At 44.9% G+C, this 16,026-nt stretch overlaps 1 protein-coding gene across 1 annotated transcript in view; it reads right to left on the bottom strand.

The window, feature by feature from the left end:
* Nucleotides 1-16,026, bottom strand: part of TRPM1 (transient receptor potential cation channel subfamily M member 1) — a 117,624-nt gene that overhangs the window by 45,281 nt on the left and 56,317 nt on the right. The window contains exons 4-11 of the mRNA XM_058665416.1: nucleotides 13,908-14,103; nucleotides 12,146-12,359; nucleotides 10,688-10,812; nucleotides 9,977-10,148; nucleotides 7,071-7,245; nucleotides 6,538-6,661; nucleotides 4,655-4,727; nucleotides 3,762-3,862 (exon numbers count right to left, since the gene is read on the bottom strand). Of these exons, the coding sequence (XP_058521399.1) occupies nucleotides 3,762-3,862; nucleotides 4,655-4,727; nucleotides 6,538-6,661; nucleotides 7,071-7,245; nucleotides 9,977-10,148; nucleotides 10,688-10,812; nucleotides 12,146-12,359; nucleotides 13,908-14,103 (1,180 nt within the window). The remainder of the gene's footprint in view (nucleotides 1-3,761; nucleotides 3,863-4,654; nucleotides 4,728-6,537; nucleotides 6,662-7,070; nucleotides 7,246-9,976; nucleotides 10,149-10,687; nucleotides 10,813-12,145; nucleotides 12,360-13,907; nucleotides 14,104-16,026) is intronic.

Raw genomic sequence — 16,026 nt, 5'->3', positions numbered from 1 at the left:
CTACAAACTGCTAAATATAAAAATGAAAATAGACACAAGACAGCTGAATAGTACCCTATAACCATTCTAAGGTGTATAGCAGCCGGATGTGTATAAACAAAAATTGAAAAGTCAGTGAAGTAGTCACAGGATGTGGTTAAGAACTTGCATTTTCTAACATGTTGGTCACTCAATACCATGTCGGTTAACTCCATGATGCTGTAAATTGTTGTTGTGTTGTGGCTTCTCAATGGAGGGGATGATATTCTGCCAGCTCTCCTTTCAGGCCAGGGATGGTCTATCCGAGAACCTGTTGAATTTATCTGGACAATAAGATGCTGGACTGTATGCATGGTACATGCTTGCAAAAAAGGAATCATGATTGGATTTGAACTGTAATACTGCAACAATGTGGAGGAAGCCAACATGGGGGGAGGGTATGGGGAAAGATTGGGGGAATTGCAGAGCCTATGAAACTACGTCATAAAATGAAATTAAATTTTAAAAAATGTCTATGATTTCTACTGATGTCCCTTCTTTCATTTCTAATAATAGAAATTTATGTCTTCTCTCTTTTTTTTTCCTTAGCCTAGCAAGAAGCTACTCATACTATTGAGCTTTTCAAACAGTTAGTTTTTGTTTTTTTTTCTCTATGGATCTTCTATTTTCAATGTCGCTGATTTCTGCTCTCACTTTTGGAATTTATTTCCTCCTCCTTACTTTGAATTTTATTGACTCTTCATTAAGGCAAGAGCCTGGTTTGTTGGCTTTCAGTCTTCCTTCTTTCCTAAAATATGTGCTCCCTGTTACAGATTTCCCTATAAGCACTATTTTGTTTTTGTTTTGTTTTTTTTTAATGCATTTCACAAGTTTAATAAGCTGGATTTACCATTTTAATTTTGTTCAAAATATTTAAAACTTCCCTTTGAGGCTTTTTCTTTGACCTATGTGTTATTTAAAAGTGTGCTGAGTGAACTTGGGAAAAATGACCTAAACTAGGGTGTCAGCATTTTCCCAAACTATAAACATGAAAGAAATTAGCGTGTTTTTTCACACAGAACAAAGGCAAAGAATCCAGTCTAAAAGTTTAAACCAATGTAAACAACTCTATAATTAACTAGCCACTATATATGTATCTAACTGAAGTCACTGCTTTTTTATACACCATATCCGATACTTGACACAAGACATTCATTCTTGAGGCATAAAAGTGAATTTGAAATGAAGCACCTTGGTTCTTACATTCAAAGGTCAGACTGGGAATGAATTCGGGCAGACAGATGCCTTGCTGCGAGATGGAGAAGTAGAAAGTGAATTTCCTTGGTCTACAACAGGAGAGGCTGAAGTGGATGGCTCAGTGTACTGTTTAGCATGGAAAAGATAGCCAGTGGAAGAGTTCAGTGGGCAACTAGCAAATCCAGAAGGGGCAGTGACAAAGGAAACACTGCAAGGCAAGCTGTTTCCTTCTACATCTGACTGGTGATTGCAGAGTCATTAACCAGGAAGGGGAGATCAGAGGTGCCACGTCCCTGCAAGGAGGCAACTGCCAGGAAATCCAAGCATGAAGACCAGTAAACACTTTGCGGGGAGGCCTGGGGTAACGGCTACTGCTTATCTCTTTGTGTTCTTCATTGTCTGATTTTGAAACCATATGTATGCACTAAATGCAAAATAGAAAACAAAGGATACTAAACACCACTCAATGATGGATATTTAATGCCAAAACCCAGAGAATGGAACAATGAAATTGTGAAACACAGCCAGCACTGCAGAGTTTGCTATGGTAGTGATGTTCACCCTTTCGCTTGCCTGGATCCTCTAGACATTCCTTACTCTTTTCTGAACAAGCATATGGACTGCAGATGGTCACGTGGAACCCTGGGATTGTCTGGGTTTTTGAGCTAGGTGCTTTGTTGCAGACATGGTAATGTGTTTCCAGAAAAACTGCCTCTCCTTTGAAAAAGAACAAAAAAGACCAGGCACCAGAGGGTCACTGTTCTTGAATAGAAGGACTCAAGACCTACTGAATAGTGAGCCCTTCCTTATAACCCATTCTGGAACATTCTAGATGATCTGCCACCACATTCTGCCTAATAGCCATCTTTGAAGTGATTTATTTTGTTCTGATTTCTTTTACCAAGAGTGAAAAACTCAAAAGATTTTTAAAAAAGACAATTAAAACATCTATAGTATATTTTTCCTAATCTTGTCAATTTAATAAGCAGACATACAAATATCCTCTCCAGGGTTTTATTACCTTAATGTACTCATCTATAAACTCTTCATACTCACTTGATAAGAACTGTTCTAAAAAATGTAATGCACTTGCGTAGAATATAGCAGACATGTTTTGAGAAATAGGGTTTCCCATTTCTAGATTACCCTCCTTCTCCCCCTCGCCACCACTGCCCTGTCCAAGTAGCACAGCCCTTTTGCATACACAGGGGAGCACCAGACTGTGGAATGGATTGAAGGATGGCTCTTCCACTGAAGAGGTAGGGAGATGACAGCTGTTGACTAAACACACTCACAGGAGGGGAATTCAAAGAGTTTGCAGAAAATGGAATTAAAAGTCAAGTTTATTTTGGTGCAAAAATTTTGAAATCCAAGCAAAGGACGAGTTTTCCAAAAAGTTCATGGAACTTTTTCATGAAAAAGACATACATGGATTTCACAGTTTTTGAAGTATCTCCATTTTGACTTCACTCACACCATACACAGGCATATGCACACTCACATTATATTATTCCCATACTAAACCCCACAGTCCCCCCACACACGGACTCTGCCGTCCATGTTCACTCACATCTACTACTACCATACACACATGCACCTCACAGAACACACTGCTTGGATTGGGGATGGTTTAGGTGACCCTCTAGTGTTGAAATCTAATCCCCACTATGATTCAGTGAGGGGCTGGCAACTTCCCTTGGAGTGAGACATGAACCTTGGGGACACAATTAGGATTAGATGATGTCACCAGGGTAGAATCCATTACTGAATCCGAATAAGCACATGGAAACAGACCAGAAAAACATACACCCGCTATCCTGACTCTTGCATTTTAACACCCAGAACTGCCTCAGGATGCTGCCAGTTTGAAGACCATTACCAGAGACTGGCCCTTGATTTGGGGCCAGAGTTTTCAATCAAAATATGCCTCTTTTCTTTGCGAAGTAGTCTGTATTAATTGTTTCATTATAGTCACCAATTCATTGAGTAAGACATATACATGCTAACACCTACACACACATGCAGACTACATAACACTTATCTCATTCCTTATTACATTGCACACAGACACACTAACCTCTACCCACTGAGAATGTTCATACTGACTGCCACACACCATTGCACACCACTCATACACATATCCCCTACACATGCTGCACACAGACACACCACATGCAATATATTCAACTACACACAAGCACACTGTTCTACAGACCCATGTCCCAGTCCCAGCACTGTATTTAATTTTAATGAGCTGTTTGCCGTCTTCTCCTTTAAAGAATAAAACAGCCCTCTGACCAGCCAGGATAAAGTATTCAGTGGCTCATTTCTTCCTGAGCACTGACAGAAGTCTAGAATGAGTGCCCCTAGCTCACTTCTTGCTGAGTCTCCCTGCTACTGCCAGTGGATTGTCCAAGAGATCTCCACAACCCCAGCTCATGTCCTGAGATCCATGCCACAAGATGAAACAGACTACTACCACAGCTATACGAGCTCATGATCAACAATAAGAACTGCACAACGAACAACAAATAACAGGGCTTCACCGGCCAGTGGGGCCCAAAGACGAAGATTTGGCTCCGAGCAATATCTACACGGTTCCAGGCCAGGGCCAGGCTCAGCTGATCTGGAGCTGACGCATTTGTTCCTGGAGAGACAAGAAACAGGAGTGACTTTTCATGGAGTTGCCTGGTGTCTGCAGATGCTGGTTACTGAGCATACGCTTGCTCAGGCTGGCTCAGCCCTGGCCTGGAATGAAGTGTTGCAGCCTTCTCGCTTGCTCTCAGAACTGCAGAGTCTCACAGAGCTTTCTGGAGATCTCCTATAGCCCTGACATTCCAGATGGCAGAGCAGAAACTGAGTGATGTGACATCCTGCTCTGCAGAAGGCAGAACTCTGGGACTGCCCAGCTTGGAAATGCCCAGGCTATCTACCCATCCTGTAAGGTGCTGTCAGGTCCCTGGGTCACAGGGGGACACAGCAGCACTGCCATGTGGCTGACCCCACAGTGACCTGGTACTCCTTTCCTTTGTTCTCTGCATGGCCCCATGGTGGCTGAAAGACAGGGAGAAATGAGTGTCCAGGAGCAGACCTCTTACAAGCATCAGGCAGAAGCCTGTCATCAGAGGTGGTCTGAGGTCAGTGGACAGATCCCTGCAGAGTACAGTGACCACAAACAAACAAACAAACAAACAAACAAACCCTTTTACTGCTTAAACTGCATGGGCAGAAGCCCTCACAGGCATCCATGGAAGTGGTTCCAATTCCAGCCCATTGTAGTCCAGGGGCAGCCACAGACCCCCACCCTGTGGACCCCCAGGCCTGGCCATTCTACCATGGGTTAATAACTCTGAACTTCCAGGAGAGGATTGGGTCCCAGGCAAAACCCAAGGCCAGGCTGGCACTGGCCAGACAGGAGAGACCCCATGTCCAGGCTCACCTTTCAGCAGCGCAGTTAGAATGGCCATCTCCACATCCTGATGACCCTCTGAACCCATTCTAAACACCGTGACCTGCAATGGGGTGAGGGAACAGCAATGGTGAAAACAAGAGAGGAGAGATGGGCATATGATAGAATTATCCAACACTCTAGAGAGAAGGGAGCCCAGGAAGTGTCTACACTCCAATAGCTCAGTTGCTAAGGAAGTTGATAAAACTGTATCTGGACAAATAGGACGTATAGGGGAAATTCTGTGGCACAGCGAGTGAAACTGTGATGTGCAATGCTGGCATTTCACAAGAAAGCTTCATTCGAGTCCCAGCTGCCCTGCTGCTGATCCAGCTCCCTGTTAACTCACCAGCGAAAGCAGCTCCCCTGCCACCCACATGGGAGACCCAGATGGAGTGCCAAGTTCTTGAATTCAACCTGACCAGCCTCAGCCATTGTGGCCATCTGGGGAGTGGATCAGCAGGTGAAACTGTCTCCCTCTCTCTTTGTCACTCTTACTGTCAAATAAAACAAATATTTCTTTTTAAAAAGGATGTATTTTAAGGAAACGTGTCAACTTAGAATTTGAAGATGCTACTTGATATGTGCCAGAAGTGCTTATTTTTACCATTGTCTATACCTACAATGTCAGGATACATTTAAACAGCACAATGATGGACATGTGACCTCTTTTTGAAGCACTATGCTATTGTAATAATACAAGGGAAATCAGGGAGGGGAAGGTAAATGGGAAGGGGAAATCCCTGAGCCTATAAACTGTATCATAAAAAATTAAAAATAGAGTTCTTTAAAAAGTGCTTATTATCAACACCATCAAGGAAGGAAAAAGCTGAAACTATATACTGCATATAGAAAGTGAAATGACAGGACCCAGCACAGTGGCCTAGCAGCTAAAGTTCTCACCTTGAACGCGCTAGGATCCCATAAGGGCACCGATGCTACTCCCTGCAGCCCCGCTTCCCATCCAGCTCTCTGCTTGTGGCCTGGGAAAGCAGTCAAGGGCAGCCTAAAAGCCTTGGGTTCCTGGACCCGTGCGGGAGACCCAGAAGAGCTCCTGGCTTCGGATTGGCACAGCTCCAGCCACTGCAGTCACTTGGGGAGTGAATCATCAGAAGGAAGATCTTCCTCTCTATCTCTCCTCCTCCTCTCTCTCTCTATATATATGTCTGACTTTGCAATAAAAATAAATAAATCTTTAAAAAAAATGAAAGTGAAATGACAGAATCTGGGGCTGGCTGACATTGTGGCATAGCAAGTTAAGCCTCCACCAGAGACACCATATGGATATCCTGGCTACCCCACTTCCAATCCAGCTTCCTACTTATGGCCTGAGAATGCAGCAGAGGATGAGTCAGATACATGGGCTCTGCACTCTTGTGGGAGACCCAAAAGAACCTCCAGGTCCTGACTTTGGCTTGGCCCAGCCCCAGGCATTATGGCCATTTGGAGAGTGAACCAGCAGATGAAATATCTCTGTGTGTGCGTGTCCTCCTGTCTTTGTAACTAATACTGTCTTTCAAATAAATAAAATGAATAAACCTTAAAAAGAAAAGACAGGTCTTTGTAAACCCATCTAGAGGGAGGGCTATGTCCCTCTCCTGATCAGATCTGATGAATGCTATGAGCCTTGGGGCTGTGGGACTAGCTGTGATGTCGCTGCATGTTCGCTATGGTCTAGGAGCCCCCAAGGCCCTTGCCTGCACAGGCTTCTTCTGCTTTCCTCTAGGGAACACCCCTGCCAATTTGGAAACAGCCCCTTGGAAAAGGCTGATCTAAAATATGAACTACTCCATCACACACACATGGGCAGAGTTAGAAAAGGAAATATAATTCTCTCCGTGGAGCTTGCTGGGAAATGAATTCAAGACACTTACGAGTTCTTTCTTCTTCATGCACTCCATTATAATTGCCAGCAGCTGCTGCGACTGTGACCTGCTGTAGTTAAATGTCTTCTGAACAGTGACCAGAAGCTGATCTCTGAGCGACTCATTTATTGTTCTGTTTGAAGGACATGTGAGAGAAAACAGAATCACACACGTTTAAAGTCATACAGGAATAAATCAGACATCCTGAGCTGATTTGGCATCTCTGATCTGAAACTTAGCAATCGGGAAGTCATTCCAACAGAGGAAACAGAAAGTGACCATCATCAAAACTGTTGGAGGTTGATCCCAGCCAATTGCAAACCTTACACGGGAAGAATGAACTTGGAAGAGATAGAATCCCAGAAGGAAGGTCATTTTCAGGGCAGCTGGCTTGAACTGATCTGGGACCTGGGGGAGCTGATCTAGCACATCCTCAGGATCTACAGTCCTTGGGATGTCTAAGTAGATCCTTCAGATTGTCCCCTTAACCTCACAAGAGGATGCCAACGAACCCACCCTGCATCACATGGCAGAAATCCTACCCTCCTTCTTCACAGTACTTGTGTGCAAAAGACAAAATGTCCGAGGCTCGTCCGCTGCCGTCACACACCACCACGGGGACTGGAGGTTCTTCCCGGAGGTATTCCAAGACCACGGAGACCACATTGGGGCCACCTTCCACCACAAGCGCCACGACAGGCACGCCCTGGCCCAGTCCTGCAACGCACAGCATATTCTGCATTCTGCATTCTGCCCGGTATTTGTTTGCTTGGGTTTCTGCAGTGCCTGGCATTCCTGATACCTGAGAGCTGGCAGGAACTAGGGCCTAAGATGACCCTAGAATTTGGCTCTTACATTCAAACCTCATATTATTATGGCTTCACTGAAAAAAGCAGATCTCAAAAATCCCAAGCTTCTGATTCTCATGTGGTTAAATTCCATGTCTTGTTCACCTGGCCTTATTGGGAAACCTCCCTTGTCCTGCCCTGGCTCTGAAATTGCCACCCTGATGGCTGTACCCCAGACAAAGGAAAAGGGTGAAAGTGTAGCTCAGTTGTTGATGGCATCTGGTCAATCCCCAACCTCCAGGTGCCTTTCACATCCAACAATAAGGGCTGGATAATCACAACGCTCCCCCCTGTGTCTCCTAGCGGAGAAAAGGATCTAAACCACCAGCACACTTTGCAAGGTTTACGTGGGAGCCCCACAGGGCAGGCTGGTGCTGTCCGTGCCTGCAACAAAGTGATACAGTGCTAGTTTCACGGGGGGAGCATTTCAGATTTTGGCTTTTCAGACTACTATGTTCAGCCTGCAAAGACAATGTGGATATTCCAAAGTCCAAAATATACCTAGATTTGGAATACTTCTGGTACCAAGCATTTTGGATAAGGGACACACCTCCTGTATGTTATCTTGGACCTCACGACATGCACTACTATTAACCCATACATTAATGACTTGTAGCAGGTGCAGGCTAACTTTTGGAGGCACAACCAGCAGGGCACACTTTGGAAAGTGATAGTTGGCAGGAGGGCTCTGAAAGGTGGGATTCTGGAATGGGAGTGAAGAAGTGACAGGGACACAATTCTACCTACAACTGGTCAGCATAGTCAATAGAGTTATCCCTCAATATCATGGGTGAATTTCCCCAGAACTTCTTGTGGATGCCAGCATATCCTGATGCTCACATCTTTATGTAGTGTTAGCATGTAACCTGTGCATATCCTCTCTATTCCTGTAAATCACCTTTAGATCACTTACTATACCCAACACATTGTAACTGCTGAGTCCACGTCTGTTACTCTGTATTGTTTCAAGAAAATGATAAGAAAAGTTGTCTCCTGTTCAGGGCCAGTACCACCTGTTTTGATTATTTTCAGTCTGTAACTGGGAGACTCTGCAGGTGCAGAACGGGGATGAGGACGGGAGACTGGGGGCATGGAGACTGTCTTCTGAGCACATTTCACCAGCTGTCTGTTAATTGGGATGGGAAGGGGTTGGTTAACACTAACAAACTGCAAGTAGGAAAAGTGCTCCTGGTCATATTGTTCCAAAAAGTTTCAGATAAACTCTGCTAGCACAGGTTAATAAAAAGATTTGAGAACTCCAAGTGGGTGAATCCAGAACTTCTGGTTTGCTTCTATGGTGCATTTCTGTGCTTAGGAACTCTTCAATACTCCAAACAACTTTGTAGTCTCCCACTCATATCTACATTTAGGTTCATTTCAGCAGACAATCACAGGGGACCTGCTTTGTGCCAAGCCCTCACTAAAGAGATCCTAGTAAACGAACTGAGATGACCTTGAGATCTCTGCTGTAAGCCAGGCATGGTGTTTTAGGTTTCCCGGAGTACAGTGGCAAAACCACCTTCTTTTCTAGATGACTCAATGTAAAACCAGTTCTTCCAGGCCTACATTGGACTCCCAGAAGTTCTGTGCTGCAGAGGGTAACGACTGAGCCCCCCTTTGCTGTCCCTGCCCTGCTCAGAACCCTAGGCAAAGGATGACAAAGGGAAGCCCACACGTCACACAGCCAGGTGAAGCTGGGCATAGTGAAATCTTGCAAGTCACCCCAAAAGTTAAAGCAGCGAGAACAAAAAATGTAATCAACCGAAGCACCCCACAAGATCTAATTCTCGCAAATCCACCATTCTTTGCAGTGGGCCCTTCCCATTCTATCCAGTTACACCAATTCGATTCTACTTTTTTATGGCCAGTTTCTAACTCTAGACTCTCTTTCACAAAAACCTTGCCAGTAAGAGTACTAAGTACTCCTCGCAATCAGTTAGCTATCACTTGGCGGTCAGAACAGCTGGAGTGTGGACATGTTCCAGGAGACTGTAGCAGCTGCCTGGAGTCTAGCCACTTGTTCTTGCTGCATCATCAGGCTGAGGTTTATCCTCTTGTCTCTGTTTTGACCTCAGCACTCTCCTACCAGCAGCCACTCCTCCTCACGACTGCACTGCCTGGGCCAGCAAGAGTGACACCCTCTCAGGAACAGCTGGTTCTTGTAGCGATTCTGGAGGTTTCCTCCACTGGCTGAATGCCCCGGAACCACAGAGATACTTAATGATTGTAGAAAAACCGTCAGCTATAGGAGGAATCATACTGACTTCAGAAAAAACATTTGCTTCCTATTAAAGCATTGAAAAGGAATAAGAACAACATGGCAACATGGCTAGGGCCGGGGCATGACATCACCATAGCAACTAGTGCAAGGTTGTCTCTCGTACCAGCTTATTAACTTGGGGCAAAGGATCACAGCATAGCTCAGTGAATGATGTTTAGGAGGTGGCCAGGGTTAACCATCAACACATTTAACTTTCTGTTGATCTGCCAAGAATAAAGTGAAAATTTGAGCCACCCCTTGGGCACAAATCTCCCTTCCAACCTGGCTTTCCTGTGGACACACCCTTCCCGTGGAAGTGCCCATGCCTGTGCCAGCTTACTTGTGTTGATCTTCTGCAGAGAGATGTGCTTTTCCAGTTGCCTTCTCAGCTTCACCTCAGCGCCATACTTGCCCAGGGTGCCGTTGTCGGCCAGGATGAAGTGTGTGTGGGAGTTGTTCAGCACTGAGAGCTTACTCAGTGGGTTGGACATGGTCTGATACACTCTGGTCACCTGGCAAGATGCACAACACACAGCAGAGCTGCACAACTTAGATATTAGCACTAGCAGCAGACACAAGATATTTCTTTCTCAGTTGCAATATTAAAATGAGGGGAAAAAGTATGTTGTAGATAATGACAACCCTCCAACTTCACTCTTGGACTTTATTGTGGGGAAATGAAAACTTATAATCATGTGAAATCCTGTACACCTGTATCTATGACAACTTCACTTGTGATAGAAAAATCGTAAATAACCCAGACATCCTCCAACACAGAAGTGGTGAGGTGACCTGTGAAATTAGAGAAACAATCAGTACACCTGACAACCTGGACAAATATCCAGAGGCTTATGTGGAATTAATAAGAAGTCAGTCTCTGAAGGTTACGCACTGAGTGATCCCATTGATAAAATAGTAGATATAATGCCATAATAAAATGGCAGAGATCTGTGGCCAATTAGTGGTTGCCAATATCTACAGGTGAATCCACCTTGCTCTCAAAATACTTTCATTTTCACAAAGTGTCAGTGTGCTTAGAGAAAACACTTACATCCTTTCCAACCAGGTCTTCCTTATTCTCCACCATGCCCCATGGAGCAATTCCTATGGCACAAACACGGCCTCTGGATTTGGAGGAGTGATCTTTCAAGGCATCCCCCACGTGGCTGATGACACCTGTGAGTAGTCATAAATCCTGTTTTAGCACTCTCTAGTTCCCATCACACCATATTTATGAACCTTACAGTCACCTGCTTAGAACCTCCATATTTGCTATGGAAGAGATGAGATGAATCTACCTTCATCATGAAAAAAAAAATTCCTAAAGACTGAGTTTGTACTAGCCAAGAAGCTTACTTCAGCTCCTTAAAAAGAGAAAACAAAACCAGAAGTCAGAGCAGAGATTTGCTTTTCAAGTTTTCATGACAAAGAGTGCAAGTCATTGGGTCTCTGGTTGTCCTTAGCTATATTCTACTGAAGTTGAGAGTCAGGCTGCTTGGAATGTTCCTTAATCTCTGTGTCTCAGTTTTCTCTCCCATAAAATGGTAAGAGTGAAGATAATGGCGTGCAGGGCTCAAAGATCGCCCTGTGGGCTCAGAGCCATAGCCTATTGGTCAAATCCTTGCCTTCCATGTGCTGATGGGATCCCATATGGGTGCCGTTTCTAATCCCAGTTGCTCTACTTCCCCTCCAGTTCCCTGCTTGTGGCCTGGGAAAGCATCAGAGGACACCCCAAAGCCTTGGGGCCCTGTGCCAAGATGGGAGTCCTAGAAGAAGCTTCTGGCTCCTGGCTTCGGATCAGCTCAGCTCTGGCCATTGTGGCCACTTGGGGAGTGAACCAGCAGATGAAAGATCTTTCTTCTCTCTCTAAATCTGGCTTCCCAATAAAAATAAATAAATCTTAAAAAAAAAAAAAAAGAAAGAAAAGAAAAAAGATTGCTCTATGGTGGGTGGGTGACCCAGAGAAGTTCACTATCTGGTGTTCTTAAACTTGCTGTTTAAACAAAGTGAATCACACCAGAGAGCAAACCACTGAAAAAAATGTTTCAGTTCATCACAGATGAGATCAGAATGTGGTGTTGAGTTTTATGAATGCAACTCTTAGAAAGCATTTTGGGGGCCTGGCAGCATGGCCTAGCAGCTAAAGTCCTCGCCTTGAGCACACCGGGATCCCATATGGGCGCCGGTTCTAATCCCGGCAGCTCCACTTCCCATCCAGCTCCCTGCTTGTGGCCTGGGAAAGCAGTCAAGGACGGCCCAAAGACTTGGGACCCTGCACCCGTGTGGGAGACCTGGAGGAGGTTCCTGGTTCCCGGCTTCGGATCGGTGTGCACCGATGTTCACTTGGAAAGTGAATCATCGGACGGAGGATCTTCCTCTCTGTCTCTCCTCCTCTCTATATATCTGACTTTGTAATAAAGTAAATAAATCTTAAAAAAAAAAAAAGAAAGCATTTTGGAGATCACAGTGAGCATGGCCACTCACAGCAAGGGGGAAGGTCTACCCTTACCGGTGCTGACACCCCCAGTGAAGATCCAGGCCCCTGTGGTCATGGCAGCTTTGATCAGGCCTTTCCCAAAGACCTGCTTCAGCTTGGGCTGCATCTCGAAGTTCTGAAGGCCTCCATGCACGGATATTAAGAGCTTGGGGAGTTCCAGCTGCCAGTCTTTCACCATGAGATGAAGCAGAGAATCCGGCTTGGTGTCGTAGGAGACCCGGATGTACTGCAAAGGGATGTGTGATGTTCAGTGTTCATTCTTGATTTTGCAAAGGGAAGAGGGGCTGTCATCATGACCTAGCAAGAACTGTCTTTCTTCCCTCTCTGTCAGTGTACTGGAGCCGTCTGTGTGAATCTATGGCCAAATGGCTACACATATGAGAAGGTTTAGCAGATAAAAATATAGGCTGCCCAAAACAATGATCAAAATGCATTCTCCCAAAATTTGTATGTTGAAACTCAATTGCCAGTGCTCATAGATTAGGCCTTGAAGGCGGGGCTCAAACCAGTGGGATTAGTACCCTAATTAAAGTGGCTGGCAGGACCTTATTCGCCAATTATGCCATGTGAAAATGCAACAGAAGGTGCCAAATATGAGGCAGAAAGCAAGTCTTCATCAGACATAAAATCTGCTTGGATTGGATCGTGAACTTCCAGGTTCTAGAATTGTGGGCAATAAGCTTCTGCCACTCTTTATTTTATTTTCCCAGGCTAAAGTATTTTGTTAGAGCAGCCACGTAGATAAAGACACCAGCTAACTCTGAGTTTTAGATGAATAATAACAAATGTTTCAGCACAATGTTTTTATTAAATGCAGTAAGTCACATGATTTTTGAGACATATTTGTACTACAACAATCATCCAGTATTTGTCTGAAGTTCAAATATAATGGTGTGTCTTATATTTCATCTGGCAATCCTAACCTTGGAGAACTCAGCTCCAAAGTTGGCTCTAGAACAATGGCCCAAGAAGTTGGACAAAGTTGTTGATGAGTGAGTGGGAAACAGAATCTTAAGTCCACATCTGAACTTGACCCTTTCCCTAAGGAACAGAGATTAATGTTCACAGGCCTTGGTCCCTGGGAATCACCCTTCTGTGCCCATGTCATTGTGGAGGGTGCTATTCTGGAAGACCATACATTAACGCATTTGGAACACAACTAAGTTTTACTTGAATAGAGGTCACAAGGCCAATACATAAAATAAACTACCAAGATGGTCTGAAGGGCATGTGGGCGTGCTCTTCAGCAGCAGCTGAAAGGGATCACAGTGCTGAAGCCTCTCCTCTCTGGCAGGCTCACTGGGAAGGGAGAAGCTGAGCAGCTGCTCCCTGTCAGCATGCAAATACGCCAGACCTTGATGCTTCTCGGGCCAGCTGAGTGCGGGCCCAGGGAAGCTGTGGGTTGACCTCAGGGGAAACCACAAGAGAGTCCCAACACATCTAACACGGATTCACAGTTGTTTATTTATTTATTTTTAAAAAGGAATTTCTTCTCACTCGAGATGGAGCAATGGGATTTTTGCATCGTTGTAAGTTTGGGCTAGGGCATAGTTTGTAGATTCTGAGCCTTGGTACAGATTTTCAAGATAAAACGTATTTTTAACAGTGGAGTCTAATCTCCAAGATCCAGATGCACAGATAAATCTCTTGGTTTTGCAATGAAACAGCTAGGAAGGTTGAGGGCTTTGAAGAAGCCCTAGGTTCCTACAGGCTGGAGACTGGCCCAGCTGAAGGCTCAGGTCCCTGCTGCACTATGTCCAAATGCCCTTCTTACCATGGCTTTGTTGGAGTATCCACCTCCCTGGAACTCCAGAATTCCATAGGCATCTGTTGGATAGCTCTGGGTGTGTTTGCTGACAGCCCACTTCTCAGGCTGAGTCTCCGCCTGTTTGTTCTCCTCTCCATTTTTGCTGGGTGTTGCACTTGGCAGAGGGGGAATATGCTGGTTGATGAGCTGGCCACAGCAACACCTGGCAACAAAGGCAAAGTAGTTTTTTCTTCCCCTCTATTAGCACAGATAAACTCATCTCAACAGGTGAATTGGGTTCAAATAATGGCTTACTAATACCTTAGCTACCAATGAATGGCCTTTCTCAGCTGTTCAGTGCGAATCTATTTATGTCCCGGTCTATTGAAAGCACGTTAGATCGTTGCCTTCTTCACTCAACATATTTCAGCTCTTTTCAGTGTCTTGGCAACAACACTATTGGACATCCATTACTAAATGTAACTCTGACATAGTAATCATATTCTCTGAACACAGAGCTGAGCTTCCAGAATTTGTCAATACTGTTGGACCTCTTAGTATGACATTTCTTAACCAAGTAACTTGAAAAGCCTTTTTTTTTAAAGCGCTAGTATGTCTTTGAGCAGTTGGCCCACTGGGCCATAACTTATCTAGTGTCAGCAATCTTGTTGTCACAATGTCTCCTCTGGAATCCAGCCAGCCTGTTGTGCTCTCACGGAGCTTGCCATCTCTGGATTTCTCTGAGCATGTTCCCTGGTCTTGTGCCAGCTTGCTTTCCTAGTGTGCAGAGTTTCATTTGTCACCCATTCATTCTTGGCTGCCACAGCTTTGAGTGGTTTGTATCTAGCCAACTTGAAACATCTGTTGGGAAGAGCAGCAGTAGCCTGGAGTAATGTCTTGGTGCAGATGGGATCCAGGGGCCAGTGACATGGGTAAGCATGTTACTGCGTGCTTACCTGCAATGAGGAGCCTGTGTGGGTGGTCACACACACCAACGCATGGTTTGTGGAAACCGGAGAACAGGAGAGTTGGGAGGGTGAAGTTGGCTTGGGGCTGAAGAGGATGCTTTTACTCATTTAAAGGTGAGTATGTGCATGTGTGCACTGGATGCCTGAGCAGGAGTGTGCAGGCCTTGCCAGGGCTGGCTGTGCCTTCGCAGAGCCAGCCTTGGGGGTTTCCCTTCCCGTTTCTGGCAACTTCTTGGTTTTTGTCTTAATTTGCTCCTTTCCTTGCTCTCCCCCATGTTGACTCCAGTCTCTTGCTTTTAATTTTCATGAAGGCGAAGGTTTATTGGGATATAATTCATCTGACCCTTTAGATGCTTTTCAGCATGATCATGTATGTGTAATCATCACTACAATCACTTTTAGGATACTTTTTGGGTTGGTATTGCAGTGCAGTGAGTTAACCTGATGCTTACAACTTTGAGTCCTTGCTGTTCCGTTTCCAATTCAGCTCCTACTAATGAGCCTGGGAGAGCAGCTATGATGATCCAAGGGACCACCATGTGGGAGACCTCTGTGGTGTTCCAGACTCCCAACTTGAGCCTGGCCCAGCCAGGAGAGTGAGTCAGGGATGTCAGATATCTACTTCCTGGCTGTATAGATTTCCCTGATCTAGGCATTTCACATGAATGGAATGATATACCACATGGTCTCTTGGATTGGCTCCTTTCATTTGCCATATTTTCAGGGTTAATCCATGCTGTAGCTTGTCTCAGCACGTTATTCCCAATATATGGTTAAACATAATATCTGACTATCATAAACAATGCCATAATGAATATTTGTGTGAAAGTTTTTGTGCAAACGTGTTTTCACTCCCCTTGAGTCTGTAGCTGGAAGTGGAACTGCTGTGGCATTTACTCTGTTCCATCATTTAAAGGGCCACAAAACAGGTTTCAGAAGGGATTAAGATAACACTCCCGAGAGCAGAGAATGAGTGTTCTGACTTCTCCACATTCTAATTTGGACTCTAATCTACCACCCGGATGTGCACCTGCTCCAGCACCATTTGTGAAAAGAGGATTCTCTCCCCATTGAGTGGTTTTTTTCTGGACTGTCCATTCTGTGCCATTGGCCTATGTCACTACTTCGGCTTGTTGGGTTTTATTTTAAGCTTTAAAGAAAAATGATAGTGTTCTACT

Source organism: Ochotona princeps, chromosome 6, assembly GCF_030435755.1.
Source record: "Ochotona princeps isolate mOchPri1 chromosome 6, mOchPri1.hap1, whole genome shotgun sequence".
NCBI lineage: Eukaryota > Metazoa > Chordata > Mammalia > Lagomorpha > Ochotonidae > Ochotona > Ochotona princeps.
Note: the sequence above shows the minus strand (reverse complement) of the source record. Positions and strands in the feature narration are given on the sequence as shown.